This window comes from Eschrichtius robustus, chromosome 16 (assembly GCF_028021215.1).
Source record: "Eschrichtius robustus isolate mEscRob2 chromosome 16, mEscRob2.pri, whole genome shotgun sequence".
NCBI lineage: Eukaryota > Metazoa > Chordata > Mammalia > Artiodactyla > Eschrichtiidae > Eschrichtius > Eschrichtius robustus.
Window position 1 is genome coordinate 22,732,106 of NC_090839.1, and position 20,778 is coordinate 22,752,883.

The 20,778-nt window shown below is 39.2% G+C and overlaps 1 protein-coding gene across 2 annotated transcripts in view; it reads right to left on the minus strand.

The window, feature by feature from the left end:
* RPN2 (ribophorin II) overlaps nucleotides 1-20,778 on the minus strand; it is a 60,081-nt gene that overhangs the window by 11,365 nt on the left and 27,938 nt on the right. For both annotated transcript variants that reach the window (XM_068565403.1, XM_068565402.1), the window contains exons 10-11: nucleotides 9,516-9,607; nucleotides 2,064-2,178 (exon numbers count right to left, since the gene is read on the minus strand). In XM_068565403.1, coding sequence (XP_068421504.1) covers nucleotides 2,064-2,178; nucleotides 9,516-9,607 — 207 coding nt within the window. The remainder of the gene's footprint in view (nucleotides 1-2,063; nucleotides 2,179-9,515; nucleotides 9,608-20,778) is intronic.

Consider the following 20,778-nt stretch of genomic DNA (forward strand, 5'->3'; position numbering starts at 1 on the left):
GATGATTTAAGCCCTTTGCTGTTGCTGTAATTTCTTCTTTCTGCCAGCCTTTTGGCCACTTTGCTGCCCAATTAACTTCTTCACCAGAGGGTGAAAAGAAGGGAAATGAGGTGGAACTTTAAGAAGCTCATTTTCAATTTCCTAGTGCCTTCAGCTAAAGACTTAGGAGAGAAGGCTTGGGGATTGATAGCAAGGCAGAGTTCCAATGGAGCAGAGCAGCCCAGTGTCAGAGAGAGCATTGAAGACAAACAGATTTGGTTACACTACTTATTGGCTGAGCAGGTTACTTAACCTCCTTGAGCCTTGATTTCTGCATCTTTAAGATAGAAAGATTAACTTCTACATGTGGTATATCTGTGTGAAGAGTCACAATAACATAAGCAAAGCATTTAGCGTAGGACCCACTATATACTAGCTAGTCAACAAACATTTATCAATGATGGTATGAGTCTAATCACCTTATCCCCCCAATGGCCTAAGAAACTAAGGTTTCTGCAAATTAGAACTGCAGCAAAACTTAATATCCACTCAGCTTTTCTTTCAAGTGTTTCAAAATAAAGAATTCAACAAAGCAAGTAGATTGGTTCCATTTCACAGATCATAAGGCACAGAGTTTAAATGAGTTGCCATGGTCACAGAGCTAGTGCTGGATCCACAGAAAAAACATAAATCTCATTTGTTACTCTACACCTGGGCAACAAAGAACAACCATCAAAGTATTTAGGGAAAGAGGCCCAGAGCTGTGAAGCCTCCTGACTCCAGCAGTCTTGGCCAAGAATGGGATTTAGAAGCCTGGATGCCTGATCTTCCTCCTGTCACAGCCAAGCACAGGCAGCAGCCAGGCTCATCTACAAAATGTCATCTCTACTTAGGAGGTCTGTAAGCCAGGGTTTCCAAAACAGAATCTTGGATGAGACGAGTATTCAGTTAAAGTTACACTTCCTCACTAACTCTTCCTGCCCTAACCTTAATCCCACCAATTTTGTCTTGTAATTACTTCTCTTCATATTCTGTCTTCCCTTCTGCTGTTTCATTGGCAAATGCCATTCTGAGAAGGAGCTGGGAAGTGCTAAGGGGCTGAAAAGTCAGTCGTGGCTAAGTGGCTGAAAAGTCAGTCGTGGCTAAGTGGCCTGACCGAGCTCTCTGGAGCTTGGGTGTGGAGGGAGGAGAAGCAGAGAAGGGCCAGGACGGCGGTGCTGGCGGCAGCCACTCCGGGCCTGGGCACAAGCACAGTAGCTGCAGCTACAAGGAACAGAAAGCAAAAAGGTTTCCAAGTTAAGTCCACTCACCTCCATGGTCTGTTCTGAAGCTGCCCCTCAGCATGGACACAAGTCCGCTAGCTCTTGCTAAAGTACTGCTACAAAGCACCTAAACCAAGGCCACTAGGTCCCACGTTCTTTCCTATCTTTCCACATTCAAAGTACTTCTCTGAATTTCCCTTTACAATACAACCGTGGATGTGGCAGGGCTCAGAGCAGTTATTCTCAATCAAGTGGGATGACAGAGGCAGGAAAGGAGGTGTCTGAGAGGACAAGGGCCATATCAGACTCTCTGGGGAAAAGATATGGTTTGAAAATCTTTTAAATAATAATTATCATTATGTTATATATGGAAAACAAAAATGAAGCCTATTGCTTTCATAACACAAAGCAGGCACAAGTTAAAAAGTGCTAGTTTTCAGATTCCTACAAAATCTGCTTTGGCTAGAACAAAAGCATACTTTGGGCTCACTTCCTAGGTTTTCCTTTTTTCAAAATTATTTTAATATATGTTTTTTGGTCAGAAAGAAAAAAGCCTCAATTAAGTGTTAATCTGCCTTAAATATATCTTTTCTATGCCAGCTAATCTCTTTAAAAGAAGAGTGCATTCCAGGTTCAGGGTTACAACCAGTACAAGAGGGGCAGAGTGTCATGTGGGAGAACCCGATGGATTGTCAGGGTTCAGAGTGAAGATATGAAAGCAGGAATTCGGAATTTTCTCAACTCAGTGTTATATACCACATCAACAACTATCATGTACATCGATGTTTCAGGCCAAGAGAACCGTCTGCGCTTTTTCCTGACCTGGTGAGGGGTGAGTTCAGCACCAGTGTTCACATCTACCAGCTGGAAGAATAAAGCAAAGTTCTGGTGGCTGTCTGCGATGAATGTGCCCTTGGCTTTGGCTGGGTAGGTCACCCTGAAAGAGACATTTATAGGTAAGTTTTCAGAGAGGAGGATCTGCAGATCTCTGAGACAAGAGGGAAGAATACAAACTTCACTTCATTGCCTAATCCTCCCTCTCCCAACTGTAACACTTTTCTGTTGTGGACAGAGTGGAGAATTGTCTGTGGCCTGAGGGCAAATTGGACTGATAAAGCCAGGACTGAGAAAAGCACAGAGAAAACTTTCATCAGGGTCTGGGGAAAATGCTACGCGCAGATGCTCCAGGCTTTCACTTCAAGGACCTAAGGATATCAACTCAACCAAGTCAGGCACCAGTGGGGCTCACGTGTCCCCATGCAAGCTCACAAGCGGACTGGAGGGCTGCGCTGGCAAAACCACAAGGAGAAAAAAAAATCACAGGATCGTCGTTAGCAGCATATGTGAGCAGGGTCGGGAGACTAGGAGGTAGGAGACGCAAAGGACAGAAGGGTATTTACAGTTTTTTCTTTTTTTAATGCTGCATTTTTTTTCCTGGACACTGTTTCAATTTATTTTTCTGCCTGAAATTGAGCTTTAAAAAGTCATTCTCTCAAAAGGCAGGCTTGATGAGAAAACTGTTCTTTTCACAGCTATCTCCTGGGATTTTAGGTTAAGATGGCCAGGGGATAAAAAACAAGCCAAATGATTATAGAGCTCACAATGGGCCATGTTTCATGCTTAGGCTTTATATTTACTTATGAGTAATACCAACTCTTTATCTATGTAGAGTATTAAACTTTGCAAAGCACTCTTACAGACATTATTTCAGTGGATTCTCAACAGTGCTCTCATTTCCAATGTCACTATAAAAATATCCAAGCCAGAGGCAGAAAGCCTAGCCCTTCCACGTGACTTAAAAGGAATGAATGCTTGGCTTCTAGTCTCTGGCTAATATCCCATCTTCAAAACAGCCTCGAAGGTTCCCCTACTTTCTTTGGCATCTATAGCCACCCCAGTTGAATAAATTTGGGGTCTGAACTACACCCAGATGTCTAGATGCCCCCTCCCCCCACACCCAGTGAGGATCTGGGAGAGGGCTGAGAAATGACTTCATACAATGTTCTGGCCCAACTCTGATCAATTACTAATGGTTACCTAGAAGTTTGTGTTAAAAAAGATTCTGAGGGACTTCCCTGGCAGTCCAGTGGTTAAGACTCTGTACTCCCAATGCAAGGGGCACGGGTTCGATCCCTGGTCGGGGAACTAAGATCCCACATGCCACATGCGCGGCCAAAAAAAAAAAAAAAAAGATTCTGAGTTCAGCAGGGACAAATGCTGTGACTGATCAGTGATGCCCTCCATGGACTTGAGAAAGGGACTCGCAGCCCTAGCGCTGGGTATCTGCCATCTCACTTCTAAGGACCTGTGAGACGCATACTCACTCACTCACTGTGAGTGTCACTCACTCACAGTGGCTCACTGTGGGCCAAAGAGAGTTGCCATGAGGCCCCTAAAAGCAAGTTCAAGACTGTGAAGATAAAGAGATGACATCAGAAAATAAGTTAATACACTGCTTCCTCCATTAAGAAAGTCTTGTTTTGACCAGAGCCTCCCATCAAGCCTCTTAGATAGCCTCAACCACCAGACGGCAGACAGCAGAAGCAAGAAAAACTACAATCCTGCAGCCTGTGGACCAAAAACCACAGTTACAGAAAGATAGACAAGATGAAAAGGCAGAGGGCTATGTACCAGATGAAGGAACAAGAAAAAACCCCAGAAAAACAACTAAATGAAGTGGAGATAGGCAACCTTCCAGAAAAAGAATTCAGAATAATGATAGTGAAGATGATCCAGGACCTCGGAATAAGAATGGAGGCAAAGATTGAGAAGATGCAAGAAATGGTTAACAAAGACCGAGAAGAATTAAAGAACAAACAAACAGAGATGACCAATACAATAACTGAAATGAAAACTACACTAGAAGGAATCAATAGCAGAATAACTGAGGCAGAAGAACGGATAAGTGACCTGGAAGACAGAATGGTGGAATTCACTGCTGCGGAACAGACTAAAGAAAAAAGAATGAAAAGAAATGAAGACAGCCTAAGAGACCTCTGGGACAACATTAAACGCAACAACATTCGCATTATAGGGGTCCCAGAAGGAGAAGAGAGAGAGAAAGGACCAGAGAAAATATTTGAAGAGATTATAGTCGAAAACTTCCCTAACATGGGAAAGGAAATAGCCACCCAAGTCCAGGAAGCGCAGAGAGTCCCATACAGAATAAACCCAAGGAGAAACACGCCGAGACACATAGTAATCAAAGTGGCAAAAATTAAAGACAAAGAAAAATTATTGAAAGCAGCAAGGGAAAAACGACAAATAACATACAAGGGAACTCCCATAAGGTTAACAGCTGATTTCTCAGCAGAAACTCTGCAAGCCAGAAGGGAGTGGCATGATATACTTAAAGTGATGAAAGGGAAGAACCTACAACCAAGATTACTCTACCCAGCAAGGATCTCATTTAGATTTGATGGAGAAATCAAAAGCTTTACAGACAAGCAAAAGCTAAGAGAATTCAGCACCACCAAACCAGCTCTACAACAAATGCTAAAGGAACTTCTCTAAGTGGGAAACACAAGAGAAGAAAAGGACCTACAAAAACAAACCCACAACAATTAAGAAAATGGTCATAGGAACATACATATCGATAATTACCTTAAACGTGAATGGATTAAATGCCCCAACCAAAAGACACAGACTGGCTGAATGGATACAAAAACAAGACCCATATATATGCTGTCTACAAGAGACCCACTTTAGACCTAGGGACACATACAGACTGAAAGTCAGGGGATGGAAAAAGATATTCCATGCAAATGGAAATCAAAAGAAAGCTGGAGTAGCTATACTCATATCAGATAAAATAGACTTTAAAATAAAGAATGTTACAAGAGACAAGGAAGGACACTACATAATGATCCAGGGATCAATCCAAGAAGAAGATATAACAATTATAAATATATATGCACCCATCATAGGAGCACCTCAATACATAAGGCAACTGCTAACAGCTATAAAAGAGGAAATCGACAGTAATACAGTAATAGTGGGGGACTTTAACACCTCACTTACACCAATGGACAGATCATCCAAAATGAAAATAAATAAGGAAACAGAAGCTTTAAATGACACAATAGACCAGATAGATTTAATTGATATATATAGGACATTCCATCCAAAAACAGCAGATTACACGTTCTTCTCAAGTGCGCACGGAACATTCTCCAGGATAGATCACATCTTGGGTCACAAATCAAGCCTCAGTAAATTTAAGAAAATTGAAATCATATCAAGCATCTTTTCTGACCACAACGCTATGAGATTAGAAATGAATTACAGGGAAAAAAACGTAAAAAAGACAAACACATGGAGGCTAAACAATACGTTACTAAATAACCAAGAAATCACTGAAGAAATCAAAGAGGAAATAAAAAAATACCTAGAGACAAATGACAATGAAAACACGACGACCCAAAACCTATGGGATGCAGCAAAAGCGGTTCTAAGAGGGAAGTTTATAGCTATACAAGCCTACCTAAAGAAACAAGAAAAATCTCAAGTAAACAATCTAACCTTACACCTAAAGAAACTAGAGAAAGAAGAACAAACAAAACCCAAAGTCAGCAGAAGGAAAGAAATCATAAAGATCAGAGCAGAAATAAATGAAATAGAAACAAAGAAAACAATAGCAAAGATCAATAAAACTAAAAGTTGGTTCTTTGAGAAGATAAACAAAATTGATAAGCCATTAGCCAGACTCATCAAGAAAAAGAGGGAGAGGACTCAAATCAATAAAATCAGAAATGAAAAAGGAGAAGTTACAACAGACACCGCAGAAATACAAAGCATCCTAAGAGACTACTACAAGGAACTTTATGCCAATAAAATGGACAACCTGGAAGAAATGGACAAATTCTTAGAAAGGTATAACCTTCCAAGACTGAACCAGGAAGAAACAGAAAATATGAACAGACCAATCACAAGTCATGAAATTGAAACTGTGATTAAAAATCTTCCAACAAACAAAAGTCCAGGACCAGATGGCTTCACAGGTGAATTCTATCAAACATTTAGAGAAGAGCTAACACCCATCCTTCTCAAACTCTTCCAAAAAATTGCAGAGGAAGGAACACTCCCAAACTCATTCTATGAGGCCACCATCACCCTGATACCAAAACCAGACAAAGACACTACAAAAAAAGAAAATTACAGACCAATATCACTGATGAATATAGATGCAAAAATCCTCAACAAAATACTAGCAAACAGAATCCAACAACACATTAAAAGGATCATACACCACGATCAAGTGGGATTTATCCCAGGGATGCAAGGATTCTTCAATATACGCAAATCAATCAATGTGATACACCATATTAACAAATTGAAGAATAAAAACCATATGATCATCTCAATAGATGCAGAAAAAGCTTTTGACAAAATTCAACACCCATTTCTGATAAAAACTCTCCAGAAAGTGGGCATAGAGGGAACCTACCTCAACATAATAAAGGCCATATATGACAAACCCACAGCAAACATCATTCTCAATGGTGAAAAACTGAAAGCATTTCCTCTAAGATCAGGAACGAGACAAGGATGTCCACTCTCACCACTATTATTCAACATAGTTCTGGAAGTCCTAGCCACGGCAATCAGAGAAGAAAAAGAAATAAAAGGAATACAAATTGGAAAAGAAGAAGTAAAACTGTCACTGTTTGCGGATGACATGATACTATACATAGAGAATCCTAAAACTGCCACCAGAAAACTGCTAGAGCTAATCAATGAATATGGTAAAGTTGCAGGATACAAAATTAATGCACAGAAATCTCTTGCATTCCTATACACTAATGATGAAAAATCTGAAAGAGAAATTAAGGAAACACTCCCATTTACCATTGCAACAAAAAGAATAAAATACCTAGGAATAAACCTACCTAGGGAGACAAAAGACCTGTATGCAGAAAACTATAAGACACTGATGAAAGAAATTAAAGATGATACCAACAGATGGAGAGATATACCATGTTCTTGGATTGGAAGAATCAACATTGTGAAAATGAGTATACTACCCAAAGCAATCTACAGATTCAATGCAATCCCTATCAAATTACCAATGGCATTTTTTACAGAGCTAGAACAAATCATCTTAAAATTTGTATGGAGACACAAAAGACCCCGAATAGCCAAAGCAGTCTTGAGGGAAAAACATGGAGCTGGAGGAATCAGACTCCCTGACTTCAGACTATACTACAAAGCTACAGTAATCAAGACAATATGGTACTGGCACAAAAACAGAAACATAGATCAATGGAACAAGATAGAAAGCCCAGAGATTAACCCACGCACCTATGGTCAACTAATCTACGACAAAGGAGGCAAAGATATACAATGGAGAAAAGACAGTCTCTTCAATAAGTGGTGCTGGGAAAACTGGACAGCTACATGTAAAAGAATGAAATTAGAATACTCCCTAACACCATACACAAAAATAAACTCAAAATGGATTAGAGACCTAAATATAAGACTGGACAGTATAAAACTCTTAGAGGAAAACATAGGAAGAACACTCTTTGACATAAATCACAGCAAGATCTTTTTTGATCCACCTCCTAGAGTAATGGAAATAAAAACAAAAATAAACAAGTGGGACCTAATGAAACTTCAAAGCTTTTGCACAGCAAAGGAAACCATAAACAAGACGAAAAGACAACCCTCAGAATGGGAGAAAATATTTGCAAATGAATCAACGGACAAAGGATTAATCTCCAAAATATATAAACAGCTCATTCAGCTCAATATTAAAGAAACAAACACCCCAATCCAAAAATGGGCAGAAGACCTAAATAGACATTTCTCCAAAGAAGACATCCAGACGGCCACGAAGCACATGAAAAGATGCTCAACATCACTAATTATTAGAGAAATGCAAATCAAAACTACAATGAGGTATCACCTCACCCCTGTTAGAATGGGCATCATCAGAAAATCTACAAACAACAAATGCTGGAGAGGGTGTGGAGAAAAGGGAACCCTCTTGCACTGTTGGTGGGAATGTAAATTGATACAGCCACTATGGAGAACAATATGGAGGTTCCTTAAAAAACTAAAAATAGAATTACCATATGACCCAGCAATCCCACTACTGGGCATATACCCAGAGAAAACCGTAATTCAAAAAGACACATGCACCCGAATGTTCATTGCAGCACTATTTACAATAGCCAGGTCATGGAAGCAACCTAAATGCCCATCAACAGACGAATGGATAAAGAAGTTGTGGTACATATATACAATGGAATATTACTCAGCCATAAAAAGGAACGAAATTGAGTCATTTGTTGAGACGTGGATGGATCTAGAGAGTGTCATACAGAGTGAAGTAAGTCAGAAAGAGAAAAACAAATATCGTATATTAATGCATGTATGTGGAACCTAGAAAAATGGTACAGATGAGCCAGTTTGCAGGGCAGAAGTTGAGACACAGATGTAGAGAATGGACATATGGACACCAAGGGGGGAAAACTGCGGTGGGGTGGGGATGGTGGTGTGCTGAACTGGGCGATTGGGATTGACATGTATACACTGATGTGTATAAAATTGATGCCTAATAAGAACCTGCAGTATAAAAAAACAAACAAAACAACTAATACTAAACTTTCACTGGGTTATTTGTATGGAAATATGTTAATATAAATGTTTCAGACATTACATGAAATTTCTAAAAATCTTATATTTGTATGTGTATGGAAATATGTATGAAAATATGTTAATATAAATGTTTCAGACATTACATGAAATTTCTAAAAATCAAAAAAAAAAAAAAAAAAAAAAAAGAAAGTCTTGTTTTAGGGAATTCCCCGGTGGTCCAGTGGTTAAGACACTGCACTTTCATTGTCAAAGGTAAGGGTTAGATCCCTGGTTGGGGACCTAAGATGCCAAAAGCCATGCAGTGCGGCCAAAACAAAAAACCCAAAGAAAGTCTTGTTTTAAAAAGAATTGTCATCTGAACTAAATAATGTGCTTGGTAACACAGCTGACTGACGTAGACTTACATTCTGAGGTAAGCTCCTTACCTCGTTGTGGACTGTTAATAAACAGTTTGCTCAGGGACTGATCACTGATATAGACAACCCCCAAATTTGTCTGGATGCCAAGCAGCACCCCTGATGCAGTGCCAGAGGAATGACAGCCTCTTTAATTTGGAGTACAAGCTGGGTCACTGCTGACACAGAAATGACGTCTGGAGGGGCTCGGTGCCCAGGCATGCTCCGCCCAGCTCAAGCCTGGATTCTCCCTGTGCCCAGGAGGCATCCCACCTACCGCGTGGTTTTGGGTGCAATGCTCTGATCCTTGTCCACAGTGGAGAGATCGACATTTGTGATGCCAACTTCAGTGGAAATCTTGACTCTGAGCTAGGGTGAAACACAGAAGAAAATCGCCAAGTCAGCTGGTGAGTATACCAGGAATTAATATACATATCCAAATTTTTCTCTTACTTGTGAGTAAAGGCATGAAAAAAATCCTAGGACAGGAGTCTTCAATGATTTTATTAAAACTGACCCATCCAGGTAGTATTTCTACCTCTTCCATCTTGAGGCCTAAAAGTAACTCCTTGATTCTTATCCCTTCTTCCTTTCTTTGGCTTTGAATGAATGGTATATATTAAAAAAGAGACAAAAAGAAAAAAAGTAGGTATCTTCATGTGTACTTTAAAATAAATAAGGGAGAAACTCCTTAAGTAGTAACCTTCAAATAATTTAAATCAACAAGTACTCAATTCTAATGACAGCTAATGTTTATTGAGTGTTTACTATGTGAAAGACACTGGCCTTCTAAAGACGATCTCATTTAATCCTCACCACAACTCTAAGGTAGTGCTATTTCAGATGAGGAAATTAAAGATTAGAGTGATGAAGCCGTTCACTCAAGTTCAGATAGCTAGTAAGGCAGAGCCAGGGCTCAGGCTCAGGCATCCTGACTTAGAGTCCATGTTCTTAGGCACCTTCCTGTCCAACTTCCCAGCCAACACTTAAGTTTGTGCCAAGGAGACTATAGGTGTGCCCAGGAAGATTTAAGAAGCTATGGCAGTCATCTGTGCCATCCACCAAGTACTTCTGCTTCTCCTTCTGAGCATGTGGCAGAAATGGACTTCCCTGCCCTCCTGGAGTCAGGTATGGCCATGTGACTGGCTGTGGCCAGAAGCGTGTCGCTTCCAAGTGGAAGCTTAAGAGTCGGTTTGTGATTCTCTTCTCCTCTGACATGGACATAGACGACCTACAGAGGGGCTTGCTACTTCAGCCTGGGTCCTGGAGTAAGGGCAACGGGAAGCAGAGTCTCCAGCTGACACATTAAAGATACCTTGCATGGGCAAAAAAGAAACTTGTTGTTTTAAGCCACTGAGATTTGGAGTTTGTTACAAGCACAAAACCAGTCCATCTTAACTATTACGTTGCTTAAATTCTATACATTCCCTATAAACATTTTCACAAAGAGGGGCCAGCCAATGCTAGTAAACAAGAAATTTTTAAAAATTAGATTAAAATAAACGTAAAATTCCAAAAGAGACAGAAAACATGCTAAAAGTCTACTCGGGAAATTTTTTATTTTTTTTATTTAAATTTTTTATTTAAAATCTAAGTTTGAATGTGCAAATTATGCAATCCCAAGGCACTTTTAATGTGTAAACATATCTGTGAGACTTCCAAATATTTGATAAGCTTGAATGTAATGCTTAAAGAAATCCTTGCCAAATACACTGGTTTACGGTCTAAGTTAGGATCAAGGAATAGAGATAGAAGCCTGGGCAAATAATTGAAGGATAGCTTCAGCATTTTTCTAAAATGCACTATCAAGGTGTGAGAACCTCAAACCAAGGGCAAAGAAGAAAAATTTTAAAGGGATAAAGATAGTTATCAAGTAATTCCTTTTAACAGCCTCCATAATAACTATTTTGTGAGAACAACCTCAATTATCAGGTTGAATAGGGGTGTTCTGTTTTGCTTTAAAAAAAAAAACAACCCTAAATGTAAAAGATTACCGAAGGCTATAAGCATATTATTACCTCCTACTTTTGAATACACAGCCGCCTATTGGCAGAATTATATTTAGCATCATAGCTTGTCACTGAATCTAGGCAACTGGGTGAACTACGGTGGGGGGTGGGGGAGGGCGGGGAACAAATGGCCTTCAAGTTGAATAAACCACCAAGGAGAGAGCTGGTATCCTCCACTTTGGCTCCTGGGCACTCTGCTGAGCAAACAGCTTCACAACTCATTCAGGGCTTGGAACCAGAGCCAACTTTGCTATTATAAAGCTCAACCCACAGAGGCACTGACAGCACTTCCATTTGAAGAAAAACTGGAGTGGAAGGCTCAAGCAAAGAAGTAGCCAAAGAGCTTTGATTTTTAGCAAGACACCCCACTGAGACCACTTCCCTATATCCCCCTAGAGCATCTGGAACACCTAGGTGCAGGGACAGACAGAGATGGCAAGATGCACTTCCTGTCCTAAAGGGAAGCATAAAGGCAAAGCTAAATTATAACAGACCAGGCTGCTGCTTTAATGCAGGGATGGACAAAGTGCTATGGAAGCACAGCAGAAGGAACTGTGACCCAAGTCAGCCTCGGGCAGCCCTTGTTTGGGGAGTGGGAAATGTGTAGCAGGAGGGCTTAGGCAGTCCTCCGGTTTCAGGATAAGCAGGAGTTTAGCAATACTCCATGCTATAAAAATAATCTGTTTTCACGGGTAATTACTCTGCAATCTTCATCAACATTAACTAGATAATTCCCTCTTCACTTCTGCGACTCATTCTCTTAAGGACTCACTCATTTAATTTGTAAATGTGATTTTAAAATCATCATCCCACCTAAATGTCTATAAAGAGGAGACTAGTTAGAGAAATAATGATATATACACATACACTCTGAACTACTATGGAGCAATTAAAAAGAACAACCTAGGTGTCTATGGACTGATATGGAGATACCACCACCTACTTTTGAATACACAGCAATCTATTGGCAGAATTATATTTAACATCACCTGTCACTGAGTCCAGGCAACTGGGTGAATTATGGCAGGGGAGTGGGGGGATGAGGGGTGGGGGGAGGCCATCAAGTTGAATAGACCCCAAGGGGAAAGCTGGGAGCCTCTACTTTGTAACAAAAGCAAAGAATACAACTGTTCATAGAATGATCACTTTTGTGTAAATAAGAAAGGATATGCATACATTCAATGATATGGGCATCCTTCTTTTTCAAAGTATACACAGTTAACTGTTACTAATGGATTCCTCTAAGGCAGCGGTCCCCAACCATTTGGCACCAGGGACCAGTTTCATGGAAGACAATTTTTCCATGAACGGGGGTGGGGGTGGGGGTGGGGGAGTGGGCGGGTGGATGGTGTGGCTCAGGCGGTAATGCGAACGATGGGGAGCGGCAGATGAAGCCTCGCTTGCTCGCTCAGCCGCTCGCCTCCTGCTGTGCGGCCTGGCTCCTAACAGGCCGCGGAGTGGTACTGGCGGTGGGGAACCCCTGCTCTAAGGAGAGGGACTGGACTGAAGGGATGAGAGAAGGCTCTAATGTTTCATTATATACCTTTTTGCAGTTTGAATTTTTTTAACTACATGCATATTTTACTCCTATTTTTTTTAAAATAGGGATTGGGACTTCCCAGGTGGCGCAGTGGTTAAGAATCTGCCTGCCCGTGCAGGGGACACAGGTTCAAGTCCTGGTCCAGGAAGATCCCACACACTGCGGAGCAACTAAGCCCATGAGCCACAACTACTGAGCCCACGTGCCACAACTACTGAAGCCAGCGCACCTTAGAGCCTGTGCTCCACAAAAGAAGCCACTGCAATGAGAAGCCCGCACACGGCAACAAAGAGTAGCCCCTGCTCACCACAACTAGAGAAAGCCCGTGCTCAGCAGTGAAGACCCAACGCAGCCAAAAAATAATAAATAAATAAATAAATAAAAATAAAATAGGGATTATCTGAGCAATGGCATTGTGTGACAAATACTTTCTTCTTTATAAACGATTTTGTATCAAAAAGTACCACTCAGGGACTTCCCTTGTGGCCAACGGTTGAGACTCTACGCTTCCAATGCTGGGGACGCAGGTTGGATCCCTGGTGAGGGAACTAAGATCCCACATGCCACGCAGTACAGCCAAAAAAAAAGTACCACCCAATAAATATGATTTAAAAGACAATCACTCTCCCTTTCAACAGATGGATAAACACAAACATGTTTAAAGACTTATGTAAGGCTCCTCAGTGTATCCTAATTATAGTGAATAAGGAAGCCATCAACTTGCGGGTTTTTACTTAGAATCCTGACTATAAACTTTCAATAATAACACGGTCACTAAAGCCTGCTAATCAAGATTCAACTGTATGTTTGTTCTGAAGACATTATAAGCATTCACAATACAGACACATGGAATAATGAAAGGGCAAACTGCAGTGAACTCAAGTCATTTTGGGTTTGCTCTCAGCCCTAATTTTAAAAGGCCTCCTAAGTTACAGCTTTCTGTGTTGCACAGAAACACCGCAGGGCTGTTCTTAAATAAGGAACCATTTAAAACAAGTCCTTCCGCTCCTAAAACCTTACTAAAAATGGGTCTCTGGAAACACTGAAAAGAAAAGCATTTTTATGCTACTCTCTTAAAGCAAATTGAGGTTTTTTCAAAACCCTGTTGTAAAGAGTTCAGAGTAGGATCCCTGTTGGTTAGCTGCTTCTTCCTTCAAACTAACACTGCAGGATTAGTTTTTATAATAAGAAAGGGACTTGTTTAGCCACTTTAAATGCAGCTAAGCCTGCTTTACAGTGAATCAACTAGTCCTTCTTTTGCCTGTACTGCACGCCACATACACCTCAAAAAATGTTTTAACGCCAGGAAATGCAGTCTTTCTGCTGAGAGTAATAACCTCCCTGTTTAGCTCATTACTGTCAAAAATGATGGTGCATTAGGGGCAATTAATGCTAATGACAGCTTCTAAAACCCACGCTTCCCCTGACAGCAAGTCCAAAGTCAATGAGTGCTATTACAGGCCCTCCACACCAAACCACCATTAATGCACTCTGACCAATGTCAAGCATCTCTCAGGAGAGTAAACAGGACCTGCTGACCCGCTCTGAGGCTCTAAGCATGACTATTACTGAAATTACAAAGTAAAGTTGCATATGTGACAGAGGTCAGAGCATGCACGTGCACATAGGCAGGCATACACACACACACACGCACACACACGCATAAAGCTTAACATAATGAAGAGAGGAGATTTTTAACGCTTACTCCATCACTGGGAAGGAAAAGGACAGCAATGGCCTCGATGGGAGCTTATTATCATTGCATGAGTAACAGCTATTAGCCATTTGTTATTTTGTACTTATTTAATTTTTCCAACGACCATAGAAACACTTGTGCAAACACCAAATTTGATGTAACAAAAAGCCAAGCTGTTACAACAATCAAGACAGCATAGTATTGGTATAAGGATAAAAATATAGATTAATGGAATATAACTGCAACCATTTATGGTCACACTGATTTTTTTTTTTTTTTTTTTTTTGCAGCTGGCACGAAAATAGTTTATTGGGGGAGTCCCGGAAAGGGAAAGGGCTAGAATGTGGGGACTCTGCCCTATTCTCTTCAGGAACTAGAGCAAATGGGGAGCTGTCAAACAGTACCTGGGGTGCCAAGACAAGTCAATAGGGAAAGAACAGTCTTTTTGACAAATGGTGCTGGGACAACTGCACATCCACATGTAAAAGGAGGAAGCTGAACCCCTACCTCACAGCACATACAAAAATTAACTCAAAATTGATCAGAAACCTAAATGTAAGAGCTAAAATTATAAAATTCTTATAAGAAAACGTAAGAGTAAATCTTCATGCTCTCAGATTAGGCAACGGTTTATTAGATACGGCACTTAAATCACAATCAATGAAAGAAAAATAAAGATACTGGACTTCATCAAAATTAAAACCTTTTGTGCTTCAGAAGACAACATCAAGAAAGGGAAAAGACAACCTACAGACTGTGAGAAAATATCTGTGAATCATATATCTGATAAAGAACTTGTATTAAGAATATATACAGAACTCATAACTCAAGAACATAAAAAGACAAACAATGTAATAAGAAAAGGAAAAAAGAAGTATATAGATTAGGAAGGAAGAAATAGAGACAAAATAAAATATTTTTAATGGGGAAAAGACCTAAATAGACATTTCTCCAAAAAAAGATACATAAATGACCAAATAGCACATAAAAAGATGCTCAGTATCATTAGCCATCAGAGAAATGCAAATCAAATCACAAGGAGACACTATTTCACACCCATCTAGGATGGCCAAAATGAAACAGACAGACAATAAATAACAAGAGTTGGTAAGGATATAGAGAAACTGGAACCCTCACACATTGCTGGTGGGGATGTAAAATGGTGCAGCTTCTTTGAGAAAGAGTTGCCAGTTCCTCAAAAAGTTAAACATGGAGTTATCATATGACTCAGCAATTCCATTCCTAGGCATAAACCTGAAAGAACTGAAAACAGGTGTTCAAACAAAAACCTGTACATGAATGTAAACAGCAGCGTTATTTATAATATCCAAAACATGGAAATACCCCAAATGTCCATCAAGTGATGAATGGATAAACAAAATGAGGTATATCCACACGATGGAATACTAAATTATTTAGCCATAAAAAGGAATGAAGTACTGATACATGCTACAGCATGAATGAACCTTAGAAATATTACGCTAAGTTAAAAACACAAACGGCTACATATTTTATTATTCCAGTTACATGAAATGTCCCAAATAGGCAAACCATAGAGACAAAAAGTAGGTTAGTAGTTGCCAGGACTGGGAGGAGGATATATTCCTATAGCATAAGGAGTGTCTACAAATAGACACAGGGTTGCTTTTTGGCAGTGGTAAAAATGCTCTGGAATTAGATGGTGGTAGTGGTTGCACAACTCTCATCTAAATATACTAAATATGCTGAATTATATACTTTTACTGGGTAATTTTATGGTATGTGAATTACATATATCCTCAGTAAAGCTGTTATTTGAAAGAAAAAAGAAAGCTACTTTGTGTAGGGTAAAAGGCTCACCCCTAGAAGATGAATTACCATAGTTCTAAGGGCCTTGGAATGTGGGGAAACATCTTTAATCTTTAGACCACTCCATCCTTTTCTTCTTTTAAGTGGTCTGAGATGGAAGCTAAGCACTGAAAAAATAAGATTTGGTCTCTGCCCATAGGGAGCACCCAGCCCAATGAAAGAGCAACACTTATAAGCAAACAATGGTAATACAATGCAGTAAGAATAATTATGGACAGGGTGTAAAATACTACAGTAACAAAAATAAACCAAGTAGACAAGCCCTAAATATATGGGGGAAAAAAACTTTAAAGCTGTTAGAAGACAATATTAGAGAATATCTTTTTGATCTTGGAGCAGCGTAGAATTTTTTGAAGACACAAAAAGTACAATCTAGGGAAAAAAAGACTTTTAAATTAGACTTCATTGAAATGAACTTCAGTGCATTGAAAGATGCCATAAAGCAACACTGAGGGACAATATCTGATGCTTATAACTAGGGATTTACTAATATATATAGCTCCAGAATATATGTAGCTCCTAAAAATCAATAATTAAAAGACTAACAAACCAAAAGAAAAAGACAAAAGATACACAATTCACAGAAGAAGAAACCTAAATGGCCCATAGACACAAGAAAAGATGCTCAATCTCACTAGAAACCAAAGAAAAACACTGAAACAACAAGATACCATTTCCTATCCATCAGATTATCCAAACTCATAATAGCAAATACTGGTACAAATATGAAGAAAAGAGCAATTTGGCAAAACCTAATAAAGCTGGAAGATGAACATACCCTACGATCCCACAACTTCATTCTAGATAAACAACATGTGCATGAGCAAACGTACTAGGATATTCACAGCAGCACTGTCTGTAACAGTGAAAGTCTTAATGTCCAACAACAGAAAATGAATTAATAAATCTGATGCATTCATAAAAGGAAGACAATTTTATGAAAATTATTCATATTTATGCATGTAGCTCTAGTTCTACGTGCATAAATATGGCTAGTTGTCTTTAATATTGAGTGAAATCAAGCAAATTGCAAGAGGATACATATAGTATAATGAAGCATATAAATTTTGGTAAGATGCAAATCAATGCAATAAATTGCTTAAAAATACATATGTAGCAGAAATATAAAAACTGGCATTGGAACATACACCTCAAATCTGGGGAAAGAGGAAGAAAAAGTGAGGAATACACAGAGAGCTTAAATTCAATCTATAGGGCTTTACTTCTTACCAAAATAAAACAAAGGAGAAAAATATAGCAAAATGTTAGGGCTTGAGGGAGATGAGTGGCCGGTAGGTATATGACAATCATTATATTATTCTTTGTTCTTTTCTGTATCTTTTAAATAGTCCAAAATGAAAAATTAAATTAAATTAAAATCCTATGGGAGCACAGATGAAGGAGGAATATTTGAACTAGACCTTACAGAATGAGTAGTTCAGCAAGGGAGGGGACGAACATTCCCCATGGAAGAAACAAGAGAAGTCCAAAGGCTTTACATGTACTGGGCACATAAAATGTATATGAGGACGAGTATGTGGTCAAGAGCAGCTAGGGCTGAGGGGATGGGGACGCAGCCACAATGAAGGATGCGCATGTGCTCTGTGGAGGACCTTCTAAAGCCACAATGAGGAGTCTAGACCTTATTCACAGGCAATAGAGAACCAAAGAAATGTTTAACTAGGGGAACACTGTGATTGTATCATTCTAGTGGTGTTTACGGTGCTTATTAAATGGAAGGGGCAGAGACTAAAGACAGTGAAACTGGCTGGAAACTACCTATCTACCTACTTGGGATCTACCCAAGTAGGAAAACTGAGGCTGAAAAACAAAGGAATCATGCAAAAGACACTTAAAGGTGGAATCAACAGGGCATGGTGACTGACCAGAAGTCAGAAGTGGAAAGAAAGGAAGGGTTAAGAACGGCTGTGATGTATGGGTATGGCACTTATACTGGATATGTTGTTATCAAGATTGTATAGGTAGAAGGAAGGAGGTTTCAGGCCAAAAAAAAAAAAGTTTGCCTTTCAATGTGTTCAGTTGCAAATAAGGCCCCTTAATGCAGGAAACTAAAATTGAAAGAATCTGGATTTTCAAGGTTCAATAATTTCTGTCCAAATCTTGTGTTAGTGAATGGACTAGGATCAGATGTCTCCTGCCCAAAAAGGTCAGACATGAGGTAGAGAAAAGGCAGAGAGACTAGAGTTCCAGAAAATATCCTCCTTTCTGCCAAACTTTTAATATAAATGTTTGATCTAACTATGTTAAGTAATGCCCCACTTTTGAAAAGGTCAAACTTTCTAGCTGCCTTGTCCTTTCAGTAAAAGGAAGTGACACAGGGGCCAACCTGAGGAGTTCTCCAAAGGCCAAATTTGGGATAATATGAGCAAAAAAAATACATGATGACAGTAATGGATTATAACCTACAGAGTAAAATAAGTATCCATGAATCCAAAGTATTATAAGTAACTGAATAACTAAATGCAGGGGAAGGGGGACAGCTTTTTCTTACAGTAGAATTCCAATTAATAAATGTAGAAAGAATGAAAGAGAAAATCACCTCTTGGCAAACACCACATTAATAACTCTTACAGGCAAGATCATCAGGATATTTGCAGAGTCTCAAAATATCACTCCACCAGACACTTAATTACAAAGCAGATAAACAGCAACTTTACAATGGAGAAACCTAGCAGACACCACCTTAACAAGTGATCAAGGTTAACATCACCAGCAATGAGACATATCAACAGCATATACTTCTTAATAGGATACACTGAGAAGGGGCATCACTTTTGGTGTATTCTCACCAAAAATGCACGACCTGAATTTAATTATGAGGAAACATGAGACAAACCCAAAGTGAGGGACATTCTACAAACTAACTGGCCAGTACTCTTCAAAAGTGTCAAGGTCACAAAAGACAAACTATCCTAAATTGGAGGAGAGTAAAAGGGCATGACAACTAAAGGAACATGTGATCCCAGGTTGAATCTGGGACCAGAAAAGGGACATTTGTAAGATACCTAGTGGAATTTGAATTAAGGTTATATAGATTAATTAATAGTATTGTATCATTGTTAATTTCCTTGTATTGACAATAATATTACAGTTACATAAGATGTTAACATTTGGGGAAGCTGTGTAAAGGGTATACAGGAATTCTTCATACTATTTTTACAACTTAAGATTGAAATTATTTCAAGATGAAAAAGTTTCATTAAAAAAGAGAAGTGAGTGGAAAATGACATTTGAATAGCGAAGAAAACAGCTGTCACAAACAGCATATATTTAATTATTCGGGAAAGGCACTGTACTACTTCAAGTTCCCCTGACCCAACAGAATGCGTGACAATGTGGTCAAGTAGGTGCAACAAAGACACGGTGGCAGAGACATTGAGAAATGACAGCACTAAGGACAAAGTAATATTATAAATAGGCCAGTGGCTGGAGCTGCACACAGCTCTGCAGCCTCTAACCTAGCTCAATATTCACTAAGGCACAGTGACTAAACTAGTATTGTGCAGGGGTTCCACCCAAGCACAGACAGGCTGGAGGTTTTGGACAAGTTACTCTACCCCTCTGGGTCTCGTCTGTGAAACGAAGCATCTGCTAGGATTGTTGTAAGAATAAAATAAGCAAAAGCACATAGAACTGTACTGTTCATGTCACAGGCTTTCAATAAAGGGTTCACACTTATGATCCTAAGCCAGAATAAGAGGTTAAACCATATCCCATAGTTTAAGAGAGTAGGAAAATATGTAATTCATCTTAAATAAACTTCTACCCAAAAAGGTTAAAATGAAAGCCACAGTGCCTGAAGGGGCAAACTTCAATTAGCTAGAAAAACCACTAATGTGAAATACCACATTCCCACAAAGCATCAGATAAATGAGGCATAGCCTTCCATCCTTAAAAGCACGTGGATCTTCAACAAAATTAGAGTCAGCTAAACATCTGAAACATAGTTCATTAGGAAGGATTACCAATTTTCTTTTGTACTTTACCCAGACAGACTCACTATGGTGCTACAGGTCACTTGATGCTTTTGGTCCCCTAATTAGCATCAAGCACTTTTCTAAATCTATCATGGGGAATAATAAAACAAAAAAAATTTTTTTAATTAAAAATAAATAAATAAATAAATCTATCAAGGCCAACCACAGAAAACATCTCAAGAATATTTATATCTCAGTGGAATTACGGGTGATTTTAATTTTTTCTACTTCCTAAATTTTATGTAAGATAATAATGCTAAATTATAATGCAAAATGAACAATTTACAAATAAAAGAAAACTTGCTATGATCAAGTTCTTGGCTAAGTCTGTCAAACAGCATAGTTCAAACCTATCCCTCTCAACATATTCACGTTAACTTGGTCATAAGTGAAGTCAATATACCAGATGGTTAATGCTATGTGCCTGTTTGGTCATTTCCTTGTGTATA